This window comes from Sclerotinia sclerotiorum, genomic scaffold (assembly GCF_000146945.2).
Source record: "Sclerotinia sclerotiorum 1980 UF-70 scaffold_1 genomic scaffold, whole genome shotgun sequence".
Taxonomy (NCBI): Eukaryota; Fungi; Ascomycota; class Leotiomycetes; order Helotiales; family Sclerotiniaceae; genus Sclerotinia; species Sclerotinia sclerotiorum.
Genome location: NW_001820835.1, coordinates 1,551,497 through 1,575,521, shown reverse-complemented (window position 1 = coordinate 1,575,521; position 24,025 = coordinate 1,551,497). Strand labels below are relative to the sequence as shown.

Here is a 24,025-nt window from a genome sequence, read left to right as displayed (position 1 = left end):
TCCGGATCTGAAATACTACTGTGTACTCCGTAAACCGTGATGCGCTGACGAATATTATCATTGGTCAAGAAAGTTTCCAAGTTTCGTCAATGCTTTCGCGACCCTTGGAGTTTCATAATTGATCTGCGGTCATCAGGTAGGATTGGGAATGGATCATTGGAGCAAATTCTCAAACACCAAACAAAAATCATCGAGAGGATCAAGTGAACGGTATGCAATTGTGGCTATTGACAGCGGCAAATCCGAAGGTAAATCCCACTCTAAAGGGTCGCTTGTAAGTTGTGTGCTCTATATCTTGTTCATCAGCGTTGTTCAGGTACTCGGCCATTACTTTTAGGCCTTTTTTTCCACGTTGGGCTCGATGCTACTACCTTAGATACGGGCGGAGTATGTAGTTAGGTATTTGTGGATTACGCGAACGGGGAGTACATAGAGTACACGGTAGTTTTTGGTTGGAGGCTACGAGAAAAGATTAAATCGTAATAAGCTGCAGGATGTTGCCGCCATCTGATGATCTGAAAGTTGGTTTCATAGTCTAGCTTACAACCAACCATATGATATTCTAGCGAGAGAGCTCATCAGCATATCCAGGTTTATGCTGTTTGTTCTACGAATGGTTCCATCAATGATCCATCCATCATTCGTATATTGTTACAATGCTATGGCTATGTACATGCTTAGATACCTAGTAGGTTATGATAACAGGTTATAGAAAGCACTGATATAACACGTGGATGGGTATAAACTCCTCCAATTGATTAAGATGACACAAATCGATACGATACGATACGATACTACGATACACTTTTGATTAGACCCTTCCTTCATCTCCAAGCAATACATACCGGTATTATTTCTATTTCCATATCTATTTTCCGATTTACCTTCGTTCCCCTGGCATCGACGAAAGGGATTCGCCTTCAAGGCTAAAATCCCTAAGGCTATGAAATTACAGTATGATGTTATTATTCCCGAGCCAGGCCCCCTGGCCATTCGCGTGCATAAGCTGTCTTGTTCGACCGACTTTTCGACTTTTCGACTTTTGGGACGTTTCATCTTCTCTTTAGATAGAGTAAAAAGATAATAAGATAATCAGCGACCATCAAACGTTCAACCTAGTACCTAGCACCTACTACCCATGTAGGAACCAATTGAAAGCTAAAGATCCGGGCCATCCTCAAGACGACCAAAAAATTTGAGACTGTGGGATATTCCTAAAGATGGAGGCAAAAGATTTGAGCAAATAAGATTTGTAAAAATATTCAACTTCTTACCCCGTATATTCATCTGACTGCCTGTTGCATGAGAATTGTTGCCAGCGCATAGGGCAGGAATCTGGGAGGAGATACTGGTCTGTACGGCCGTTTGAGACCGATGCCATATGCTTCTTGTCTTATCGCTCAATATGAAAATAGACGTACAGTGGACGGTACCAAAATTCCAAAACATTGGATCTGATCTTTGCCTCAGTTTATGTTTTAATCAGCCCTCTTCCATTTGCTCCAGATCCCACAGTAGATTTCACGGTTTCTTTGATATTGAGAAACATCCACAGCCATAATTTAATCAATTTGATGATGCCTTTCCTTTATCGTCAAATCCCTCGGATCTTGGTCCACCAGGTTTCTAGTTTCTGATCTTTATCTACTATGCTCGGAAGAAACCGAAACAGAACCAAAATCCTCACCTCACCTGATCTAGATTATTCGGTTTTGCCCTCCCGAGAACATCTTAGAATCATCTTGCATGTTTGCCGAGTAGAAGCATGGCATAGCTTTGGGACGCATTTCAACGATTTTGGCAAGCCGGATTGCGTCGATGTGCTTTCTCTGACTTTCAATTGGGGACTTGAGAGGGTTTTCCTGTGTATGCACTATGTATGTATGATCTAGGATTATTTTAGTTCCGGAGTAAAGCTACTACTCTAGAACGCCCACATACAGAGTACATATCACATATCTTTTAAAGCTTGCAGTACGGTGTACCCATCTCCCATAAAATCGATTATCCATGATGCCCATTCACTGGCATACACTAGACTAGCACCCCTCGTACGCGCATGTAGGTGTTTACAGATTTACCAGGGTGTCTATGTAGTAAGCTAGTCAGTTATAAGCTAGTAAGCTGGTAAGGTAAGTTGATTCTTTTCAGCATCTACTCCGAAAAATCTTAGAAAGGTTCAAGTTCTCGGTTCTCTGGGAGAAGGCTTGAAAAAATAACATGCATAATCATTTGACCCTTGACCAGATTGGGTTAATCTCATGATTGCGCCCTTGCCCTTGATTTGCTGAGTGCAGTACAGGGCCTAGTTAATTCTTTCAATCCTGGCTCCTTTTCATCCTCGTGCTAATCCACATCCAAACAAATCATCAATTGATCCAACTGCCTCTTTGCTCTGATCTCCTCGCCTCTCTTCCCTTTCCCTTTCCCCACTCATACAAAACATAGCGTGATAGCTTACTTTGGCAGCCGCGTCCATTGTTGTCTCAGATTCTCAGATTCTCAGATTCCCAGAGTCTCAGGGTCTCAGTTTATCAGTCTTTCGGTCTCTCAGTCTTCTCTTGGGGAATTTAAGCACCTAGTCCCGATCTAACATCATAGTTGCCATCATACCAACCATCCATCATACCTGCCTGCTCTTTGCCTACTACCTACCTAGTAATAATAAATCCCCCGTCGTCGCACCCTCATTCAACGGAAACCCTTGATTCAGACTACCTACCTACGTACAATAAATATAGTACAGTCCAGTATTCTCCCTACCTTCTACCTTGAGTTTCCATCGGTCCATTGACTCTATTCGTAAAATTCATTTATCAATATTTTATCTTTCCTCCGTATCCCAATTATTAATTCCTGCCCCGATTATTTATTATATTTATTTTCCCGTCTAGTGGGAAAAATATCCACTTCAAACTTTATCTCACCACAACCCAGTCACACTTCACATGGGCACGTACTTGTAGCACTCAAACCCTCCTCTTCTCGGTGTCGGTTCTTTGATCCCATCTCACATCACAATCCACGAACCTTCAATAGATCTTTACCAGGTGGTATATCTATAGAACTCATTAATTATTAAAATAGATCCTGGAAGATCTATATCAATCAATTAACAACATACAAGAACGACATATCTTGCAACACGATCATTGAGCAATTGAGCATTCGCACACAGTCGGTTGTAAGACTTACCTACAAAAAAACCCAAATCCTCCATCACTTCATTCAATTCAACCTTGCGACACTCGCTTTCAATCTTTTTTTTGAACCTTCAACTTAACCCCTCGAACAGATAATTACCATCTGACCTGTATAAGCAATCACCTGTCGAATCAGAATCTTCTGACTTGTTTTCAAAAATAATCGACCCTCGCCAGGTCTTCTCCCTTTGTTGCCAATTCGCTCCTGCTTCTACAAACTCCAATTAGTACATTAATCAGCCACCTTTATGCCCTTGTAATGCCATCGACACAATGGCAATGCTAGCTTCAAAGAATCCTTTTCCCGCATCGCTGGGCCCGTCCTCATCTTCTTTCTCTTCCAATTCACAATCGGCCACTACACAATCAAGTAGAAGAGCGCCAGCTATGTTGGCCACAAACCAGACGTTCGCAAGCCCTACAGAATCTGAGTTTTCGGATGTAGACCGTCCAGAGTCCGCAAAGAGGTGGGATGAGGATCAAGTTTGCGATTGGCTAAGGAGTATCAACTGCGGCGATTATGAGAAATTATTCAAGAAGAACAATATAAATGGCGAGAACCTTCTAGAAATGGATAAAGCGGTGCTTCAAGAAATGGGTATTGAAAAGATAGGAGATCGCGTTCGTCTCTTCTTGGGCATCAAAAAGCTCAGGACGAAGGCCTATGCCAACCAGAAGAAGAGGAATAGGGTAAGTGTTGTTTAAGTGCTCATTACAGTGGATTGATTTTGACGATTTCAATCACAGGATTCTTTCGCGACACTAGATACTTTTGCGCACACCCCGTCTTCTTCTGGCTCCCCACGTCCTACAAATTCTGGAAGCCGAAATATGTCTGCATCTACGGGCAAGAGATTCTCGAGACAGTTTGATTCTTTTAATACCGCTACAGCGATTCCCGAGAACGTCAGTAAACCAGCTTCGCGGCCTGTCTCACCCTTGACAAATTCTGAGGTTCGACCTCTACGACAACAGAGATATGGTATCATGAGCCCAGCAGAACAAATGAAGCGGGAACAAAGTCAAGGATACTTTAATGGTTCGAATAATATTAGCATACCAGGAAGTGCTGCGACTGTTTCTGGAAGGCGGCCTACCACCCCATCTGATCCTGCACAGCCACAGATATCTCGGCTAGCTGGTGGTCATACTCGAGCCAACCCAAGCATCGATGGCTCGCTCATGGCTTCATTGCCCACAAACCAGGATGTCATCAGAGTCATATCTTCTAAGGGTGTCACCAAGGTGGTCAAAGTCGCCGATTGTAGCTCCTGCGACGAGGTGATGCGATTGACTTTGAGGAAATTTGGTTACCGCGAGGACCATGATCGGAACTATTGCTTCTGGGTCCTTGCTGGTGTCGATCCGGATCCCAGCCAATGCCGTCGATTGCCAGAGGCTGAACTCTGGCGCATCATCAAAGATCAAAAGAGAGCTGAGAGAAATCGACTTATCTTGCGAAAGATACATGCAGGTGAACCAGGCGACGATGAGCTACAGCGAGCCGCCAGCATCGCATTGGAAGAAGCTACAACAACTCATAACCGTGCTATCGAAACCTCCGATAACAAGCGTAGTCAACTCAAAGTTCAGAAAATGCTCGGAGAGACCTGGAATGACAACCTTCAACATCCATTATCACCTGCTTCGTTTCAGTCGGCTGGATCTAACCTGTCCATCACTGAGAGAGAGCGCAACGTGTATAATGCGGCGAAGGATCTTGAGAGACCACTGCCAGCCGATTCCCGAGAAAGTTCAAGGCATAAAATAGGCAAGAAAGGTGGTCTGCGCCACTTCTTTGGACAGAGACCCCCAAGTGAATTGATCACGTCGGATTTGACGACATACTTTCCTGATCATCCTCGTGAAGAGATTGATCGCACCGCAAGACTTTCAGTGCGGAGATCTACTCGTCTAAGTAAGGTCAACAGCCGTTTGAGTGTTGCCAGTAACCTCAGCTTCGCTTCGAGCGTAGCTGATGCCCCACCAATGCCCACGATTGCCGATACTTGGCTCATGGGTAATAGCCAATTAGCAAAAGTCCGACCTTTGGACCTCTCAAGAGCAACTAGTAGTCGATTTAGAGACTCGGTGGCTTCTTCATTACTCGACATTGTCCAAGAAGAATCCCCAACTGAGCCGAATCGCAAATCTTATGTCTCTTTCGCGACTGATAGCGGATCTGATACTACCAATGTCAACGTAACTGCTGATGATGGAGGTAGCGTTAGAGATAGCTACTTCGAAGATGGTAGCACAGAAGCTGGGGATTCTTTGAAAGAAATCACCCAAGCACTGATCAATGATGGAGAGGAATTGGACGAAGAATTGGAAAGTTTCCTACAGGGTGACTCTTGGGATGACAGCAAATGGATGAAGGGTGCACTTATTGGACAAGGTTCCTTTGGTAGTGTTTTCTTGGCTTTACATGCCGTCACGGGTGAACTACTTGCGGTCAAGCAAGTCGAGACACCTTCGCCTAGTACGGACAGTAAAAACGATGCTCGCAAGAAGAGTATGATCGACGCTTTGAAGCGTGAGATTAGTTTCCTTCGCGATCTTCAGCATCCCAACATTGTTCAATATCTCGGAGCAAGCTCATCCGACAATCACCTCAACATTTTCCTTGAATACGTGCCTGGTGGTTCCGTCCAAACTATGCTTAATTCTTATGGAGCATTGGGAGAGCCTCTAATTCGAAGTTTTGTGCGACAAATTGTCACTGGCTTGGCTTATCTCCATGGCAAAGATATAATTCACAGAGATATCAAAGGTGCAAATATCCTTGTTGACAACAAGGGTGGGATTAAAATCTCTGATTTTGGAATCTCAAAGAAAATCGAAGCCTCGAATCTTCTCAATGGACCTGGCAATAATAAAAACCGACCTTCACTGCAAGGATCCGTATTCTGGATGGCGCCTGAGGTCGTCAAACAAACCGCCTACACACGCAAAGCAGATATTTGGTCACTCGGTTGCCTTGTAATTGAAATGATGACTGGTACCCACCCGTTCCCTGATTGCTCTCAACTACAAGCCATTTTCAAAATCGGTGGTGCAAGAATTAGTCCTACCGTGCCAGACGAAGCCAGCTCTGATGCGAAGATCTTCTTGGCATCAACTTTTGAGGTCGAACATACCAAACGACCGAGTGCTGACGAGTTGTTACTGAGCCCATTTTTGAACCCAATCACTTGATTAGGTTATTGGCAGTTTCCTTGCTTCTTTTGCAGCACCTGTATTAAACTAGTACATGCTTCAAACGCATTGCAAGCGCTGGACATTGCATCGCCTTGGAGTTTTTCCTTTCAGCATATTCATTTCTTGTACACATTTTTTTCCTTTTCTCTTTTTTGATGTCGTAACGAAATACGATACCCAAAGCTTCCTATGGATTTAGGCATAATAAGGGTACTTAACATAGATGCATGGTGACAGAAGGGGTGGATTGTGGTATCACTGATTGGCCTCTTTTCTTTGGGGCGAGTAGTTACATTTTTGAGGATGGAAAATGAAAGCGAACGTTATAAAACCATGTATCGAAGGGGAAGGATGGGGAATATGAAAAGTGCGGAAATCAAAGTGTACAAATATAAGGTGTTGACAGATATGAATATCATGATTCAAGATTCATATATAATATATGTCTTAAACTATATTTGCTTTATTACTCGAATGTGACTTGTAGTATCTTGCGCTTCAGATGAATCACAAGGTTATAGAATATCAAGCCAACCATTTTCCTCCCTCTCCCATATAGAGGCTAATCAGGAGCAGGGGGTTCACCAGGGACGAAATTTTCTCAATCAATCTGCTTCAAAACTAATGAGAGTTTCTAAAACTGTATGGCGTTGGGCATCGCTGAGGAATAATAAACAATTTTGGGTTATCTTCGCCGAAAAGTAATGGATATATCAAAAATTGCTATGATGTCCGAATTCTGAGATAAAGATCTTCCGCTCCCTAGCCCGCTAGAAATGTGTGGCGTGAAGTGGCGGTGCATTGATCTCAGCCTTAAACTTTTCAAAGCTCTCGATTCCGTCTCGCAGTGACAACAACCACATCCATCATCAAAATGTCTGAAGTCGAGAATGCAAGTCCGCCAACCATGGCGCCAGCCATTGAAGCTTCGGAGGAAAACTCAACAGCTCTAGCTACGATAAACAATGAAACAGGCGCACCCGCTGAGCGCAAAGTTAAGAAAATCATACGTCGAAAAAAGCGTCCAGCGCGTCCCCAAGTTGATCCCTCAACGATAAAGAGCGAACCTCCTCCACAAACTGGTACTATTTTCAATATCTGGTATAACAAATGGTCTGGTGGTGATCGGGAAGACAAATATTTATCAAAAACTGCTGCGGCGGGACGTTGCAACATCGCAAATGATACTGGATATACTAAAGCCGACAAAGTGACGGGCAGTTATTTCTGTTTATTTTTTGCACGAGGAATTTGTCCAAAAGGTCAGGAATGTGAATATCTACATCGTTTGCCAGGTATTCATGATATGTTCAATCCGAATGTGGATGTATTTGGTCGGGACAAACATTCGGATTATAGAGATGATATGGGAGGCACAGGAAGTTTCATGAGGCAAAATAGAACAATTTATGTGGGAAGGATACATGTCAGCGATGATATTGAAGAAATTGTTGCGCGACATTTTGCAGAATGGGGCCAGGTTGAGAGAAGTAAGTCTCTATATCTTAAATGTGGTAATGACTACATGCTAATCTATGCTAGTCCGGGTTCTGAATACAAGAGGTGTAGCTTTTATCACATATTCAAATGAGGCAAATGCACAATTTGCGAAAGAAGCAATGGCACATCAATCTTTAGATCATAACGAAATCTTGAACGTAAGATGGGCGACGGCAGATCCGAATCCGATGGCGCAGGCGCGAGAGGTACGAAGGATAGAGGAGCAAGCTGCGGAAGCTGTTCGGAGGGCTTTACCTGCGGAATTTGTGGCTGAGATAGAGGGAAGGGATCCAGAAGCACGAAAACGCAAGAGAATAGAAGGAGGTTTTGGACTGGCAGGGTATGAAGCGCCTGATGACGTTTATTTTGCTAGGGGTGCCAATGCTGTAAACCCAGTTGGCAGACAAGGACTAGAGTTAGAAGAGGAGCAAAGACTCATGCTCGAATCGGATATCTATGAGCAGACGGAACAGAAAGAGGAGAGTGGAGGTATATTTTCCAGTAGTACTCTTGCAGCATTAGAAAGTGCCAAAGGGTCAATCGCAACGAAGCCAAAACCGAAAGCACCCGCGGGACCATTGGTAGCTTATGATAGCGATAGTGATTAGATGGGGGTTTAAGCGGAGTTAAGGAGTTGGTCAACTACTATTACCATCGTGTACAGTATAATGCTCGGTCTTTTAGACAAGCCAAAATCATAGCAGCATTGTCTCAGCTTCGAAAATAGAAGTAATGAGCAAGATTAAAGCAATTCGTCCCATGATATGGTTGTGTTCTCCATGATTTCATTATAGTCATCAACTGTTGAAAATCCTCGAGTATAGCATCTCATGTCTTCCAATCCATAAATCCATAACCGGTACACTCTGACCAGCATCCTCAACCTTGGTATTCCATTCCCTTTCAATAGCCTCTTTAATTCCCATCTGAACTTCACCACTCGCCAAAACTTTCTGTGCATGATACGGTCCAAACATACTGGCTCTCACAGCGGCCGAAAGCAAAGCCTTCACATGACTTAACATAAATACATATGCAGTCTGCTCTAAACTCATTCCCACAGTCGACGTAATGGCACCAAATAAAGGTGCTAGATGAGCGGATACAGGTGGTATTTCTCCCGAAGTAGTTTTAGGTGCTGAGGATATAGATTTGAGAAGTGCAGAAAATTCCTTTAAAATATTACTTCCAACAACAGATGAAGAAGTGGAGAACTCCGAAGCTAAAGCAGTAGAAAACGATCGATCCCAGATAGACAATAAAGCTCTTCCCTGAGCAATCGAAGCTCGTCGTCCGACGGTACACATGATCGAAGCATCCTGGGCATCATCTAGATGGATCAAATCCTCGGGGTTCCGATGAGCGGCGAGCACGAAGGGAAGAGTGGTGGATGCATAGGAGGAGAGTGAGAAGGCGAGGAAATCTGTGAATGATGATTGGGGTTTCGTGTGCGCGAGATAGGATTCTAGACCGCTGCTGAAGGCGAATGATCCGAGTGGGAGCGCAGAATCGGAGAGCAGGAGGAGGAAATGATTGTATTGTGGAGAGAGGGATGGTGCTGGGCTTGGTTAGAAATGGAGCTTACCTAAAGAGACTAGGAGTTTTCTCACCATTGTTTATATTGGGACGGTGATCTCTAGAGGATGTGGGGGAGAGAGTTCGACAGGCTAATCGGGCTTTCGCAGCTGCTAATTTCTTCTCCAGTTCTTCGACTTCTTTCTCGATTTCCTGAGACTCATTCTCTATATCCCGAGACGCGTTCCCTGTATCCTGAGACTCCACTTGAAGACTCATTGGACTATCATATCACTGGCTCATTGGATGTGGTAGAAGTGCAAGCTCGTAACTGCATGTCGATTGGACAAAATTAGATGTGGCTTTAAAGTTAAGCTTATTATAAAGTGTGGCTGTGAACGGGGTGTAAATCCAATGTTCGGATCCAAACCTTGTGTGCATTTTAATGCTTCTTCCTTCAAACCATCAAACGATATTTGAGATGAATGGAAAGATACCTGCCAAGAATCGTTTAAACTCAATTATTGGTTGAGCTTATGATAAAGGCTGATACAGTACCATCTCACTCATTTCAAACAGCCTTCGTCTTATCTTATATACATCCGCAGTTTTCCATCTAAATTTGGAGTCGGTTCCCATAGGCGCCACTGAGTAGAGGCTGAATGTACTATCCTACCTCCCATAGGGCTCTCCTTCTGTACCACCACACACCTGTCAAACTTATAATGCATCGATACGTTGATTTAATCTTATTTCGTATCTTGCAGTGGCGGCTCAGCAACGAGTCCTCCATGTTTCAAAATTTTTAATAAATGCAGGAGGATCCTTCCGTCGAGTAGTTTCTTAGGCATTGAGATTGTTTGGCTGCCGTTCGAACAATCGATGTTTTGCATTGATGTTGTCTATGCTATTGGAGTTGGTTCGCTAAGATGGTGAACTACCACATGAACCACATGCATATTCGTCAAACTTGTGTTGTTTTTCATTCAACAGATACGAGGGCAACAATGTAGTATATTCGTTCCTCGGAGGGGTATCTGCCACGGTAGTACCCGTGAATTAGGACTAATTATCGACTTCGAGAAGACTGTCGAGTTTTCTTGTACTTGATATGGAGTACACATGTACATCTCCATTTTCCTACGCGGTTAAACCAGTTACATTACAGTAAGATTGATTCTAGGTTGAAGTACAACGTCAATCTCATCGACACTGTGTTTATTAAGGCAGAGTCTATAAAACACGGTGCCACAATCCTCTAGTAAGGCTCCTTGCTCACTGCATACATAGGCTGTGCTTATGGACATGGGATAATTGTCATGAGATTCTTACCTTGTCCTATCTATATTGAACCTCGCTTGACTCATTTCTCTGTCAACCTTTGTAGGGCTTGAAAGTATATAATATCCATTTTACTCGACCAGATGGCCTCTGGCTTCACTCAATTTACATCTAAATGCTATAGTATTTGAAAATAATTAGCATATAACCACAAGCCAGAATGATTGTCACACTAGCTCTCCGCGTTTTTCAGATAAACTCCATTCGGAATCTTATATCATATAAATCATATGGCTAACCTTAACAGCTATTGTTCGCTGCCGTCGTTCTAGCATTATCCGTGATCATGATCAAAGGTTATGGACCGGGTTTCTCGTGGTCACTCATAATATACGGTTCCTTCTGTGGTGGCGCCGCAATCATCATTGCAGCTATTGGGGTAGTAGCTTGTTTCATGGAAGCTTTACAAGGCACGATAATGCTTATCCTCGACGGCATCGCATCGTTTATCCTTCTCACAGGAGGAATCGTACGTTACCGCGTCACCAGCGCCTTCATGAACTATTGCTAACAAAAAGAAACTGCTTGCAGGCATACGCGGCGACAATCAAAGTCGGTAACTGCGATGATTTTATTGGTTATGTCATTCACCATAACAATCCGTTCAGCTTCACGGAGAGACGTCTTAGCTTTAGGGAAACCACTGATGAAGCTACGAGTAGATGTCGAGAAACTCAGGCAAGCACGGCATTTCTTTGGTTCACAGCGGCATGTTTTATTGGGTCAATTGTCATTCAATTTTTGGGTCGTAAACGTGGTGGTGGTGTTGCGAGTTACCCGTAGGTTAGATGGAGGGGAGTGTACCAATAGGAAGGAGATGCGGATCGTAATGGATTCTAATGACGGATATGAAACGATGGGATACTGATATCAATGGCGTTTATTTATGTTTGGAGTTTGTGTGTTGGTAATTGGGTCGGGGTATATGACATTTTCTGGTTCTTCCTATCTTTTGGTTGATGATGGGATGACTATCTTTCCACCACATAGAAACAAATAACAATATATATTACAAAAATTATTCTTAAGGTAGTTATTCCTTAATCACATGTCTTCAGTTGGTTTGCTTCATCGTTGATTGTCTATTTCCAACATTTCTAACCTAGACAAGTGAATCCCATGAAGATCATCAGATCACTTTATGTAGTATAAATAGAGATGTTACGAGAGCAAAATATAAGGGAGAAGAAACCGTGTAGGATTTTCAGTGAACATTTTGATGTAAGTATTCTGTTAATGTTGTCTGACACAATATTATCCGTACGATATGGAGGATAGTGTTTGCTAATGGATGACTTGTGTATACGTATACGGTGTTCAACAGCTGAGACGTCTAAGATCTGAAAGATGAAGAAGTTGAAGAGTTTTTAGAGATCTGAATGTGTATAATATTTTGATGAGGATTCTCAGAGGAAGGGCTCTCGAAGGAGGATGTAAAATAAAAACATTTAGAACATTCAAAACTTTAAGGACGTATTGCAATTCTCCGACACAGTGACAAGTTCGCCACTCGGGAGCGAGAGGCGGGCTGAGATGACTTGATAAGCCATGAATCCGTAGTGGCCCTGGAGCTAAGCGTGCCGCTTCCCAGAGCCGGTGTAGAGAAGCCGACGCACTCGCAGATGCCAGTCACTGATAGCCACATTAAAATCCAGATTCTTTCTTCAAGCTTGGCTAGAAACTCGGCTGCGCTTTCCTAAACTCATAAGTGTGCTAACAATCTCACTCACGTTTGCACCCCCGCCAATGATAGCAGTCTGACCATCCTTTGATAGTTTGATACAAACTCTCCACCAGGTAACGATAGTTTCAGAAGCTATTTATGTAACAAATTAGAAGTCTAGCTTTCTTCCCAAAAATGCCCGACTTGTAATCCATTTATAATTATAATCTAGCACCACCCGGCTACTGATTTTACGGGGAACATTTTGGGAGATATCGAGAGAGAGGTTATGATGAAAGATGAAAGTCTTCAAAGAGCTCCTTTCGCAGCAAGATGTTTCTGATATGTGGGAGAACTTGAATGAAGGTCCAACGGATCTTTGCGGCGCAGAAAATTCGCCTATTATCTCGGCTAGAGTGTGGAATTCCTTAGTGGATATTTATGGCACAGAATGTGTAATGAAAGTAGTAAACGCAGCCACACAAGCTCATGGGAAAAGGAAGGTTAGGCAGCTAATTCTATAACACTGCTTCACTTTACTGAATTTCCAGAATGCGACCACAAGAAGATGAGCCTGTCGTGCTATCTCTGAAAGTCACTTCATTGCATTCGTGATTCTAGGACTCTAGAGCCTAGCCCTGCTGCTGAAGAACTTTCCTTCGTGGTATCAGAGTATTTAATAGTCTAGATTATGGTTCAACAGTAAGGAGTTTTGAATCTCTGAATTCATTTAGGATTTTCAAATCAACTACCATAATAAATTATATTTAAGAAATATTTTAAAAAAAAAAGTAAGTTGTATATAGTTAGAATATTCAAATTATTTTAAAATATTGAATTATTTCAAATATCTAAGGAATTTTGATAATTAAGAGTTGAAATCTAATCTACCAGTACGGGTCATTGAACACTCTGCGTAGCATTATGATTATATATCCATACCACTTCCAGCTCTAGCTTAGTCCAGCACTTGAATGTTTCTCTGCTGTTAGATTTTATCACTATGATCAACATATATTTAAAGTTATCGCATGGCCAGCGGGAGAAATTGCAAAGACTGAAAGGTGAGATATTTATCATTGTATTTAGTAGCTGCTGAGATAGTGTGTCCGAGTTACTCTGAGGACTCCGGAATATTAATGTGAATACCAGATTCAGTGGCAACGTAGTCCTGAAACAATGTCAACAATATGCCCCATCCATAGCAAATACCCTTACCTGAATGGTCGAGGCACTTCCTGGCAGCTCTACTAAATGTTCGAATGATCCGATCATGGTAGCGAAATTGAATGCATGTGGACTGCTAGAAAACCTGCCGCAGAATTTAACACCAGTCAAAGAGAGAGAATCTGGCACTCGAGTCATCGTTTCCATGATTTCAAATAAGAAGTAACCTACGTTTGTCCAACTTCCTCCCATAGTATGTCAGACTTCTGACTGATCTCATCGCCGAAGATACTTGTCTCGATACTATGTGAAAATACAGGCTTAATTCCGATTTCCAAGGCGAATGGTGCTTTAGCGACTGGCTGTTCGACCAAGAAGACGAAAGTGAATTCTCGAGGAAGCCCTGTAGCCTGTTGTTCGTTCTCTTCGAGCGACCAAATAAGCTTGCTGCTCTCGATGCCTTTAGCAGATCGAGTTGAGCCTTGTATCTTTAACGTGCTGCCGATGACCTTTGATTTATCGTACTCAGTCGAGGGAGTGACAGCTGCGGTCGTCGGTAAAGAGACCCCTAGGATGGCTCCTGATAGTTAAGTTAGAAAGATTATTAGACGAGTTAATCCTGGCGTTTCAATAGTCTGGGCTGTCGTTCTCCAATGATGGATTATTGATTATTCAGCCTATTACTGAACCTCTTTGAAATCTGGAACTGGTTGAAGTACTAAATCCACCCAGAATATTCATTTCAACTCAGAAATTCATGAGTTTCCCATCTGAACTGCAGTCCGAACTATCGGAAATTCTGCTCTGGACTCAAGGCTCTCAACCAAAGCTTTTCGTTCCCGATGCATTTGAAGTAAAAGGTAATTACTAACCCAAGGAAAAATTCCAATGTAAATTCTCCGTCGAATAGCGACCAAATGCAATATGTGGAGCAAATTTTATAATCCTCAGCGGTTGATCGGTGACCTTTTCCCCTAGAGTTTTAAAAGCCTGAATGCTTATTTGAGCTCTTTTAAATCTACGCTCAACAGAGTGCATGGGATGGAAGACAAAAGTGATAGCTACAAACGTGACGTTGTATGGCTGAGGTCCATCGAGATTTAGTTTCTCGAGATCGTAGACACCATGATGAAGACGTGAAAGGCTGGCAGAGACAAAAGCATCCTCATGATGGTACTCATGCTCAAGCAGGGTTTTCTGGAAAACTTGATAACGATGGTCGGGCAAATCAGAATACATTGTATTTAAATTGAGCAGAAATGAGTAAAGTAGAAATCCAAATGTCTAGATATGATCACCTGGGAAATATTTGGCTTTAAGTTGTGAATTTTCCACGTAAGACCTTACCATGAACTAATAAATACCTACTCGACCTTGTGTGGCCAATAGACAAAGTACACAACCTATGTGATGTACATTATTTTCCATTCAGCACTTGTTGGATCCATAATCTTGTACAAACATGGTAAACTCTTATGTATGTTGGGGCAATGTAATATATGGCCCACTAGGTACCACACCGTCTGTTGAAAGCAAGCACTGCTGAATGCTCGAGGCGACGTAGGTATTGCTCTTTTGTCATAATATCTCGAATTAAACTATGCCCTTGCAAGAGAACGAAAGGACATGAATATGCAAATAATGCCATGGCAGGATTTAAGATAGACACAGAAAACTGAATTATACCAGATACATTTTGAGGGAAACATGTCCTGGTATCAGTGATGGGAATTTTTGAATGCGTTCACCAAAAATCGTCAGAAGCTCGGAACCCGGCAAACTCCACCGAACAGCTCAAAGCCATCAACAACGAGAAATTGTAGCTCAGATATTTACACCCACACACCCCGCTATCTCACAATGTCTTCTTCTGTTCCCCTCGAAATTGCCTCCACAATTCAGAGCGCATCAATAAAACGCGATCCATCTCCCGACCATGACATAAACCCTTCTACCGCCGCCTCCAGCAAGGAGCCCGTTTCCATTCACCCAGAATACGCATACATTGAGAAAGATAGTATCGATGGCGAGGAAGAAGTAGAGGAGGATATTCCATACGATGTTATAAGACCATTACCACGCAGAGCGAGCTTCCCGCCTATACCGGATCTACGATTCGAGCAGAGTTACTTGGCTAGTATTGCGCATGCAGATTCGTATTGGAAGGTTGCTTTCATAACGATTAGAGACCAGGTAATATTTTCTTTCCCGGCAGTTATTCTATTCTTTACTTTTAACATATGGGACACCGAACTAATTCTCATGCGTAGGTATGCATGCCACTCATCCAAGGCGTTGCTGTGACCCTCCTCTGGGCCGGCTGGAAGCATTGGAACAAGAACGCCAAACTCAGCGGCAATAGTACGGGCGCCCGAGTCCGTCGATGGTGGTACACGGTCAACAACTGGCCGATCAAAGAGAAGATAGCAGAGATCGGAAAGAATGCGAAGTTGGCGGCGGAGATGGGGGATGTAAGTCCCCTTGCCATGCTTTATTAATACCACTTCCCGTTACTGATGGAATTGGGGCAGTATTTTGAAAACCAAGCTTCAGCTGGAGATTGAGTCCATGAATCATGAGGTTTTTCGAGAAAAGGAATGGTGCATTTGCATGGATGGCGTTAGGGACGGTATATAGAACAAAATACCAATGTACATTTTGAGTTCTTTGAGTAGGTGGAACTACACATTGTGAGGACTCATTTGATACATCGGGATAGGAGGGAGCTCAATGTATCTATCTAATCACGGCACGCATTCTTCAGATTTCAACTGACCTGATCACGATGAGATGGAGGGAGCATATGCAATCATGTAACTTTTTATTGCAACAGCCATAAGACTGTCACAGGTAATTATGTTGTAATGCTCCGAAGAATAATTTGCGCATGTCAAAGAACATAAATATACCCAATAATCAGCTCTGGTAGCACCCACCAAAGCAAAGCACCATGCCTTTTATCTTTACGCCTTTTGTCATAATACCTTTTTCCATACCCGCTATCATGAATTGTTATTACATTAAGAACCACCGTGACCAACATTTATTGATGGTGGTAGAGTAGACGCTTTTTCAGGACTACCGCGGAAAGTGAGAGAAGGCGAGAGTTGGGTCGAAATCGATTTCGTTGTGATGGAGATGGGCTTAGTTTTGTTGTCGGCTTCGGTCAAAACAGATTTCTCCTCGTTATTGAATTCCAAAGATGTATTTGGGCTAACAACTTTTCGAGGGACCATACTGTCCGAGTTCGACTCGGTCCGGGGGCTCAACTGGAGCTTGATCGTAGTCTTCTTCTCAGGGGTTGGCGTTTTGATCGGAAGCTTGACAATTAAACTCTTCTTCTCGTCATTGCCATCCTCCATGTCTTCGTTCTCGTCATTCTCCTCTTCCATCTTGTCCATATCGCTTGCCAGAGAGACTTGATCGTCTTCTTCTTCGTCATCGCCATAGTCTTGCTCACTAGCATCATCCTCCTCATCGTCTTCCATATCGTCCACTGAATTATATCCTTCAATATGCTTTCCCTTAGACGCCCAATCACGTCCACGGCTGGAGGCAGCAGCACGGCGTGGTCTAGAGGTCACTTCCTCCGATTCTTCACCCAGCTCGACATCTCCAAGACTTTCTGCGAGGGCATGTGTTCCACTCAGAACACTTTCACCATAGGCTCCACCAACACGGGATCTGACCTGACGACCACTCAATGTGACAGTAGGCCCAGCTGGCTCAGCTGGTGTGTGATTACCAGTGTTTCGAGTAGAACGACGGGATCCAGTAGTATCAGAAAAAACCTCATCTTCATCATCTGAATACGTGTACTTCATGCGCTTTCCTCTGGTACGACCTTCATACATGGAGAAGTTTGGTTCAGGACGTTTGAATTGCTCTTTACGAGCTTGTCGGTATTCTCTTCTCTTTCGTTTCTGTGACATTGTAAGTAACGCTTAAAAAGAAAAGAAACAAAGGGTCACAAAAAAGATTACGCACCTCTTCAGTTGCTTCGAACCGTGGGACTGCCGCAAGCATTTTCGCACTCAGCGTTCTGGCCTTCTGACCACCATCGTCCTTGATCAGTTTCTCTGCTAATAATTTCAACTCGTCTATATCACTTGCGACACTCCACCAAGTTCTCTTTAAGCCTGTGTAATTGCTCTCTCTGTAGACTCTGAAGTGTGTATCATCCAGACCCTCAATCAGATAGTAGCGACGTCGATCGGCATCTGAACCCCAGGGTTGTACGGAAAGTGGTTGATTTAGATCATCTTCATGGCGAGTTTGTTTGTAAGAGGCTGTGATCATGCCCTTAACCACATCTGAGGAAGCCAAGGACCAGAGGATGAGAGTGCGTAGAAGGGTAAGCTATATTAAAAAGTCAGCCAGATTCTTTGCTTCTGTGGACTTTGTTTAAGCTACCCGCTCCGTGGGAGACATGGAAGTGAATGTAGCTCCACCAGAAAGAGGGTTTTTGCTTTCCCAGTCCTTCGCCCATTGTAGTTTATGCGTCTGAACAGCCTCCTCGAGGGCGCGATTATAGTGTCCGGCTCTGTGAGCGATAGGTGGTCAGCCAGTGGTTCTGCACAAACTCTGAAGTAATGCGAAGTAGAGTAAGTATGACGCAAATATGACTTACTTCACATCCTGCTTTCTATTTAGAAGTAGCCCCAGCAATGCGCAAAGAAATTGTTCCGCATGCTCTCCAGGTGTAGTATCGACAACAGCGCGCTCTAATTCCTGGGGTCCGAAATTGGGTAGGGATTTTGGAAAAGCTTCAGTGAACCGGGCACGGAACATGACGATAAACTATGCAGATTTCGTGTTAGCCACAATTGAACCCTACAACCACGCGGTTTGAACGTGTAAAACTCTTGAGTACGCGACGATAAGAGTTATACATACGGCAATGTCTGGGTTATCTGCTAAGACATATTCATGAGGTGGTGACGGTTCTCTCTTTGGTCGTGGTGGAGATGCCTCGATTTTGCGTGCTGCACTGGGTTTTGGGGCTTTTGAGAAGAATTTAAGAATGCCATCTGTTTTCGTTAATTGTAAACTTTCATCCTCAGATGGTACCGAGGAAAGATCTGAGGAGTCATCAGAAGAGGCCATGATATGGTTGAGTCGTGGTGTTCTGATGTTCTGAATTGGTTTGATAAGAAGCTTTTTAGATGATGAAGTCAGAGGGAACTTTGAGATATTGCCGACAAGCGCGACTCGATTTATTGGTCTAAGCATTCTGTCACGCACGTACAACACAAAGAGATAGACATAGATAATATTCAAACGAATTTTAAGCCCCTTGATAATAATTGGTCATATCCACTAAATCTCCCTTACCCATATGCCCATGTGTGCGCTTGTGCATATATGCCTGCCTATACAAATGAACGAACTTATGAACGAACGCCCTGATGGAAAACTAGGTATCAATACCCCAATAAAGAATCTTCCGATAAAACACCTGGAAAATTGTTCGCCACGGTCCACAGCCATAGCCATGTAACCTACGCGCCATTACCTAACAGCTGTGCACCGATCATGCGCTGCTTCCTCCAGTAAGTTCTCCAATACGTTTTCCGGGCCCTCCTCTGGATCATCTACCTTAATACCTGCATCTTCTCCTGTATCTAACTCTGGACCTGCTCCTGAGCCCTCTGGAATGGCCGCTGAGACTCTACCTGGACCTGAATCATGCCCTGATGCTCCCGTTCTCCTTCAAGAGAAAGTTTTTCATCCACAAACTCCGGTTCCTCGGCTTAGTGTGCATGATATGCAGTATCCATCAAGATTGCCAAATTCATTTGCAAATATGACTTCCACAGTGGGGCAACAGTCAGGTTCGAGCGGGCCGTTCTGATAGATTGAGTGACATCTTCATGCTGGACAGAGCGATACTCTGGAACATTAAATAGTGTCTTTTCGATCGTTGAAATTACTTAGGAGATTGATAGGGTGCCTGCAGAAGTAATTCGGGATTGTAGGAGCTCGGAATAATAGGGAACGACACGAAATTTCCTATACTATTTCCGGAACAGTAAATGGTATCTTTTCAATTGTTGATACAACTTGAGATAATGATAGTGTATTTGTGGTGGTAACTGGAACTGCAGGGAAAGGTACAAAATTTCCTTTACTGTTCCCGGAACAACAGATAGTATCCTTTCAATTGATGAAATAGCTTGGAGAATTCAAATAGCTTGGGATATTGAAAGTGTACAGGATATTGAAAATGTATAGGATATTGAAAGTGTACAGGACATTGAAAATGTATATGTGGTAGCAGCTTGGGACTGTAGGCAAAGGTACGAAATTTCGTGCACTCCTCCCAGAACAGTAAATGCAATCACTTTGCGAACACCCACGCGAGCATCGCACATAATGAAAAGGAGATTTTTCAATTCTTGAAATAATCTCGGACATTGGGAGCCATGATATTTAGGATCGATTAGGCACCCCGCTATTTCCTCGCCGAGCAGGGCACATGGCTCACATGGCCTAGCTCTGGACCATCCATGCGATTCGCCAGCTTCAAAAAATCCACCAAGTCATGAGGTACTACACAATCACAACGAAAGTGGAATGAAGAAGCTATTTTCAAAGAACTCCAGAGTTTGAAGATTGCCTCCAAACACTATCCGAAGGCCTGAAAAATCTCCAATGAATCCACAGGATTTTACACCACGGAATAAGAAGCGTGCAACGCTGGAATCGATTGATGTGACTATAGACTTCGGTGACATATGATGCAACACACAGTATGAGGCGATGGAGGAAGGAAGTCAATATTACCACCAGACCAGATGAGTCCTAATCCAAGCCAAACAACAGACCAGTCTCCAATCTTTACATCAAGTATCCCTATGCCATTTTAATTTTGATTGTCGGACTGTGATCTGTAATATTGAAAACTGTATGTTAAGATAAATTCGGGGGTAGTTTCAACAAGTCGTCAGTTAAAATATCCACTAGCGTATCCCGGTGAAACAGCTGCCTTATATTAATCATCTATTATCTAAGGCCAACAACTTTTTTTCGGGGCTAGTGCAGTCGCTTATGATTTTGGCCGGCACAATGGAAATATTCGTTCCTTCCACTATTGAAAGTTCTTGAAGTTCTTGGTCGACAATTAACAATCCATCGCCAACTAATTGTCAATATGGGGTACGTACACTTGATATTTTACTATCTCCTTTCAATATGCTACTGGAGTGCTCTGGTTCTCTATTTCACTGAATAAATGCGACTGAAAGTGGAGGACATGCGCGCAGCTTCCCCTCCAGCCAATTCTTGACGGATTGGATGGGTGAGAACATATTTTGAATCGCAGAACTATAGCTAACAACCGAAATTTTTCAGTCGGGTTATTCGCAACCAAAGAAAGGGCCGTGGCTCGATCTTCACAGCCAACACCAGATTGAACAAGGCACCAGCTCAATTCAGAACTCTCGACTATGCTGAGAGACACGGTTACGTCCGTGGTGTCGTAAAGGACATCATCCACGACCCAGGACGTGGTGCTCCTCTCGCAAAGGTTGTCTTCCGCGATCCATACAGATTCAAGCTCCACACTGAGACCTTCATCGCCAACGAGGGAATGTACACCGGACAATTCATCTACGCTGGAAAGAACGCCAACCTCACAGTCGGAAACGTTCTCCCTCTCGGATCCGTTCCAGAAGGTACCGTTATCTCCAACGTTGAGGAGAAGGCAGGCGACCGTGGTGCATTGGGACGTACCTCTGGTAACTATGTTACCGTTATCGGACACAACCCTGATGAGGGCAAGACCCGTGTCAAGCTCCCATCCGGTGCCAAGAAGGTTATCAAGAGCAGCGCCCGTGGAATGATTGGTATCGTTGCTGGTGGAGGAAGAACCGACAAACCTCTCTTGAGTACGTTTCCAAGGCTCGATAGTTGATAAAGGACCTCCAAAGTTCGGTACACTGACTTTGAATTACAGAGGCATCCCGTGCTAAGCACAAGTTCGCCGTCAAGCGTAACTCATGGCCAAAGACTCGTGGTGTTGCCATGAACCCCGTTGACCATCCTCACGGAGTATGTAAAATCTGCCATTGCTGCCAGAAACAAGCGCTAATAAAGAATAGGGTGGTAACCATCAACATATTGGTAAAGCATCCACAATCTCAAGATATGCCGCACAAGGTCAAAAGGCTGGTCTCATTGCTGCAAGAAGAACTGGTCTGTTACGTGGTACTCAAAAGGTCAAGGATTGAGCGAGTTAAGGGGGTTTTCATTGCTTCGGATATGTTGGGCCTGCATCTTTGTAATTTGGGATGGATCTCAGCGAGGATGACAGAAAAGACTTCTACCAAACAATCTTGTGTGCTCTGGCATGATTTACTAGTGATCAGGAGATCGTGATGGCATGTTAACAGACACCATGCAAAATGAATTGATGGCTTTTCTACCAACTTGATTTGAAGAATTAGAACAGAGTAATTCCCAGTGATTCTCCATTCACAAATATACATCTTGTGCACTTTGTTAGTTGAAATAATTCTCGGCCTCCGAAGCATGTCCTGCATCAGAAGATTTGTTTCTCACTGTGGGCCTTTGTCTTTTAGAACCCCAGTCAAAATCCAACCCCACCAAATCTTTCTTCATCGCACAGTAGCCCCGCCATCAAAACACAACATCCTAAAATATACCAGCAAAGCTATAGTAACTATGTCTGGAATTAAAGAATACGCCCTCCTTTGCTTGGAAAACCCATTGCTTGGTAGGTAGAGATGGGTTCCCACCAATCTTCACAATGTATCACCCTTGGACGGACAATCTACAGCTCTCAAACAGTTTCTGAATGTAGAAGATTTTCAAATCTCTAGTCCATCCACTCTCAAGGGGGAGGAATCTCTTCATTCGAGCTTCGAACCAAGCTTCTGCCATATACATCATTAAACCAAAACTAACCTTGGTCTCCAGATATCCAAGCCCAGGGAGACCAAGCTCTTCTCGACAAATACGGCCTCAAACCCAACGATGCCATCCTGGCCGAAGAAAAGCACATTCCCATCTACGAAGATCTCCTCAACAATTACTCTGCCAAACTAATTGCCGGAGGCGGAGCCCAAAACACTGCTCGTGGTGCTCAATACATTCTTCCACCCAACAGCGTTGTCTTCCTCGGCGGAGTCGGTGACGACAAATACGCCGCCATTCTCCACGATGCCGTCAAGACCGCCGGTCTCCGCGTCGAATACCGTGTTGACAAAACTCAGCCTACGGGACGATGTGGTGTTGTCATCACCGATCACAACCGATCTATGTGTACCGATTTGGGCGCTGCGAATCACTATGATTTGGAGCACTTGAAGTCGCCTGAGGTATGGAAGTTGGTTGAGGGTGCTACGCATTACTTTGTTGGTGGTTACCATTTGACTGTGTGTCCACCTGCTATCCAAGTCCTTGCTGAAGAGGCTGCCAAGAATAACAAGGCATTTGTCTTTTCCCTCTCCGCACCATTTATCTCCCAATTCTTTAAGGAGCCTCTTGATGCAACCGCACCATACTGGGATTACGTTATTGGTAACGAGACTGAGGCATTGGCATGGGCAGAGAGCCACGGCGTCGAGTCTAAAGATATCAAGGAGATCGCCAAGGCATTGGCCGCTTTGCCAAAGGAGAACAAGAAGAGAGAGAGAGTGGCTATTATTACACAAGGAACTCTTCCTACTGTTGTAGCAGTCAACGGACAAGATGTTAAGGAATACCCCGTTCACGCCATCGACAAGAGCTTGATCAACGATACTACAGGTGCTGGAGATGCTTTCGCCGCTGGCTTTACTGCTGGTTTGGTTGCTGGAGAATCCCTCGAGCAATGCATTGACCAAGGGCAATGGTTAGCTAAGTTGAGCATTCAGGAGTTGGGTCCCTCGTAAGTTTTTCAATCATTCTATATATGCATCTCACACCTAGTATTTGGAACATCACTGTACAACTTCATCAAATTGTCTAGATTATAGACTAACGATATTTGCAGATTTCCCTTCCCTAAGCAGACTTACAAGCCTACCAGCCAGTAGATATCTATGACTTTTTTCCATTCTGGTTCTAGACGGCGTTCGGGTGATGGTTTCAACAACAGGAGCGTCTACAATCGAAATGATGTAATGCATGATGCATGACTTATGATCCTCCACGATCAAATTATAGAGCTAGCGTGTCGTTAGAGACCCAATAAAACGTTTTTTTACCCATACCTGCTTTGATATTTCTCAATCACAGCTTTTGACTGGTTTTCCTACAATGTGCTGATGAGTTCTGCTTGCTAATGATTTGTCTGGTGGCTCCTAGTGATGACCTCGACTCTTTGAGAGCAGAGACTTCTTACTAATTTCTGACAATAGACGCGAAAGTGTTTGTTGTCGGATGAAGATGTGGGTGATGACGATATCAAATTGGTGTTTTGTTATGAATC

General features: G+C 43.6%; 11 protein-coding genes across 11 annotated transcripts; 6 read left to right on the top strand and 5 right to left on the bottom strand.

Moving 5' to 3' along the window:
- Positions 1 to 1,697: 1,697 nt before the first annotated feature.
- On the bottom strand, positions 1,698 to 2,479 carry SS1G_00607 (predicted protein; the record flags this gene model as incomplete). The annotated part of the gene is made up of 3 exons (XM_001598468.1): positions 1,698 to 1,873; positions 2,221 to 2,287; positions 2,462 to 2,479. 3 exons carry the CDS (start codon positions 2,477 to 2,479, stop codon positions 1,698 to 1,700), a joined length of 261 nt encoding a protein of 86 aa, XP_001598518.1.
- A 1,111-nt stretch (positions 2,480 to 3,590) lies between these two features.
- Positions 3,591 to 6,401, top strand: SS1G_00606 (hypothetical protein; the record flags this gene model as incomplete). Its single annotated transcript, XM_001598467.1, has 2 exons — positions 3,591 to 3,893; positions 3,951 to 6,401. The coding sequence occupies 2 exons, from the start codon at positions 3,591 to 3,593 to the stop codon at positions 6,399 to 6,401; spliced, it is 2,754 nt and encodes a 917-aa protein (XP_001598517.1).
- An 877-nt stretch (positions 6,402 to 7,278) lies between these two features.
- On the top strand, positions 7,279 to 8,512 carry SS1G_00605 (hypothetical protein; the record flags this gene model as incomplete). Its single annotated transcript, XM_001598466.1, has 2 exons — positions 7,279 to 7,894; positions 7,947 to 8,512. 2 exons carry the CDS (start codon positions 7,279 to 7,281, stop codon positions 8,510 to 8,512), a joined length of 1,182 nt encoding a protein of 393 aa, XP_001598516.1.
- Positions 8,513 to 8,783: 271 nt separating this feature from the next.
- On the bottom strand, positions 8,784 to 9,989 carry SS1G_00604 (hypothetical protein; the record flags this gene model as incomplete). Its single annotated transcript, XM_001598465.1, has 3 exons — positions 8,784 to 8,788; positions 8,884 to 9,462; positions 9,986 to 9,989. The coding sequence occupies 3 exons, from the start codon at positions 9,987 to 9,989 to the stop codon at positions 8,784 to 8,786; spliced, it is 588 nt and encodes a 195-aa protein (XP_001598515.1).
- Positions 9,990 to 11,046: 1,057 nt separating this feature from the next.
- On the top strand, positions 11,047 to 11,543 carry SS1G_00603 (hypothetical protein; the record flags this gene model as incomplete). The annotated part of the gene is made up of 2 exons (XM_001598464.1): positions 11,047 to 11,229; positions 11,292 to 11,543. 2 exons carry the CDS (start codon positions 11,047 to 11,049, stop codon positions 11,541 to 11,543), a joined length of 435 nt encoding a protein of 144 aa, XP_001598514.1.
- Positions 11,544 to 12,077: 534 nt separating this feature from the next.
- SS1G_00602 (predicted protein) lies at positions 12,078 to 12,687 on the bottom strand (the record flags this gene model as incomplete). The annotated part of the gene is made up of 3 exons (XM_001598463.1): positions 12,078 to 12,375; positions 12,491 to 12,576; positions 12,670 to 12,687. 3 exons carry the CDS (start codon positions 12,685 to 12,687, stop codon positions 12,078 to 12,080), a joined length of 402 nt encoding a protein of 133 aa, XP_001598513.1.
- An 850-nt stretch (positions 12,688 to 13,537) lies between these two features.
- Positions 13,538 to 14,829, bottom strand: SS1G_00601 (predicted protein; the record flags this gene model as incomplete). The annotated part of the gene is made up of 4 exons (XM_001598462.1): positions 13,538 to 13,594; positions 13,642 to 13,726; positions 13,822 to 14,170; positions 14,463 to 14,829. 4 exons carry the CDS (start codon positions 14,827 to 14,829, stop codon positions 13,538 to 13,540), a joined length of 858 nt encoding a protein of 285 aa, XP_001598512.1.
- Positions 14,830 to 15,450: 621 nt separating this feature from the next.
- SS1G_00600 (hypothetical protein) lies at positions 15,451 to 16,154 on the top strand (the record flags this gene model as incomplete). Its single annotated transcript, XM_001598461.1, has 3 exons — positions 15,451 to 15,783; positions 15,861 to 16,061; positions 16,122 to 16,154. The coding sequence occupies 3 exons, from the start codon at positions 15,451 to 15,453 to the stop codon at positions 16,152 to 16,154; spliced, it is 567 nt and encodes a 188-aa protein (XP_001598511.1).
- Positions 16,155 to 16,610: 456 nt separating this feature from the next.
- On the bottom strand, positions 16,611 to 18,696 carry SS1G_00599 (hypothetical protein; the record flags this gene model as incomplete). Its single annotated transcript, XM_001598460.1, has 5 exons — positions 16,611 to 17,513; positions 17,578 to 17,949; positions 18,004 to 18,133; positions 18,221 to 18,390; positions 18,487 to 18,696. 5 exons carry the CDS (start codon positions 18,694 to 18,696, stop codon positions 16,611 to 16,613), a joined length of 1,785 nt encoding a protein of 594 aa, XP_001598510.1.
- Positions 18,697 to 20,743: 2,047 nt separating this feature from the next.
- On the top strand, positions 20,744 to 21,821 carry SS1G_00598 (60S ribosomal protein L2; the record flags this gene model as incomplete). The annotated part of the gene is made up of 4 exons (XM_001598459.1): positions 20,744 to 20,748; positions 20,944 to 21,479; positions 21,548 to 21,642; positions 21,693 to 21,821. The coding sequence occupies 4 exons, from the start codon at positions 20,744 to 20,746 to the stop codon at positions 21,819 to 21,821; spliced, it is 765 nt and encodes a 254-aa protein (XP_001598509.1).
- Positions 21,822 to 22,275: 454 nt separating this feature from the next.
- On the top strand, positions 22,276 to 23,788 carry SS1G_00597 (hypothetical protein; the record flags this gene model as incomplete). The annotated part of the gene is made up of 3 exons (XM_001598458.1): positions 22,276 to 22,327; positions 22,531 to 23,482; positions 23,761 to 23,788. 3 exons carry the CDS (start codon positions 22,276 to 22,278, stop codon positions 23,786 to 23,788), a joined length of 1,032 nt encoding a protein of 343 aa, XP_001598508.1.
- Positions 23,789 to 24,025: the final 237 nt, after the last annotated feature.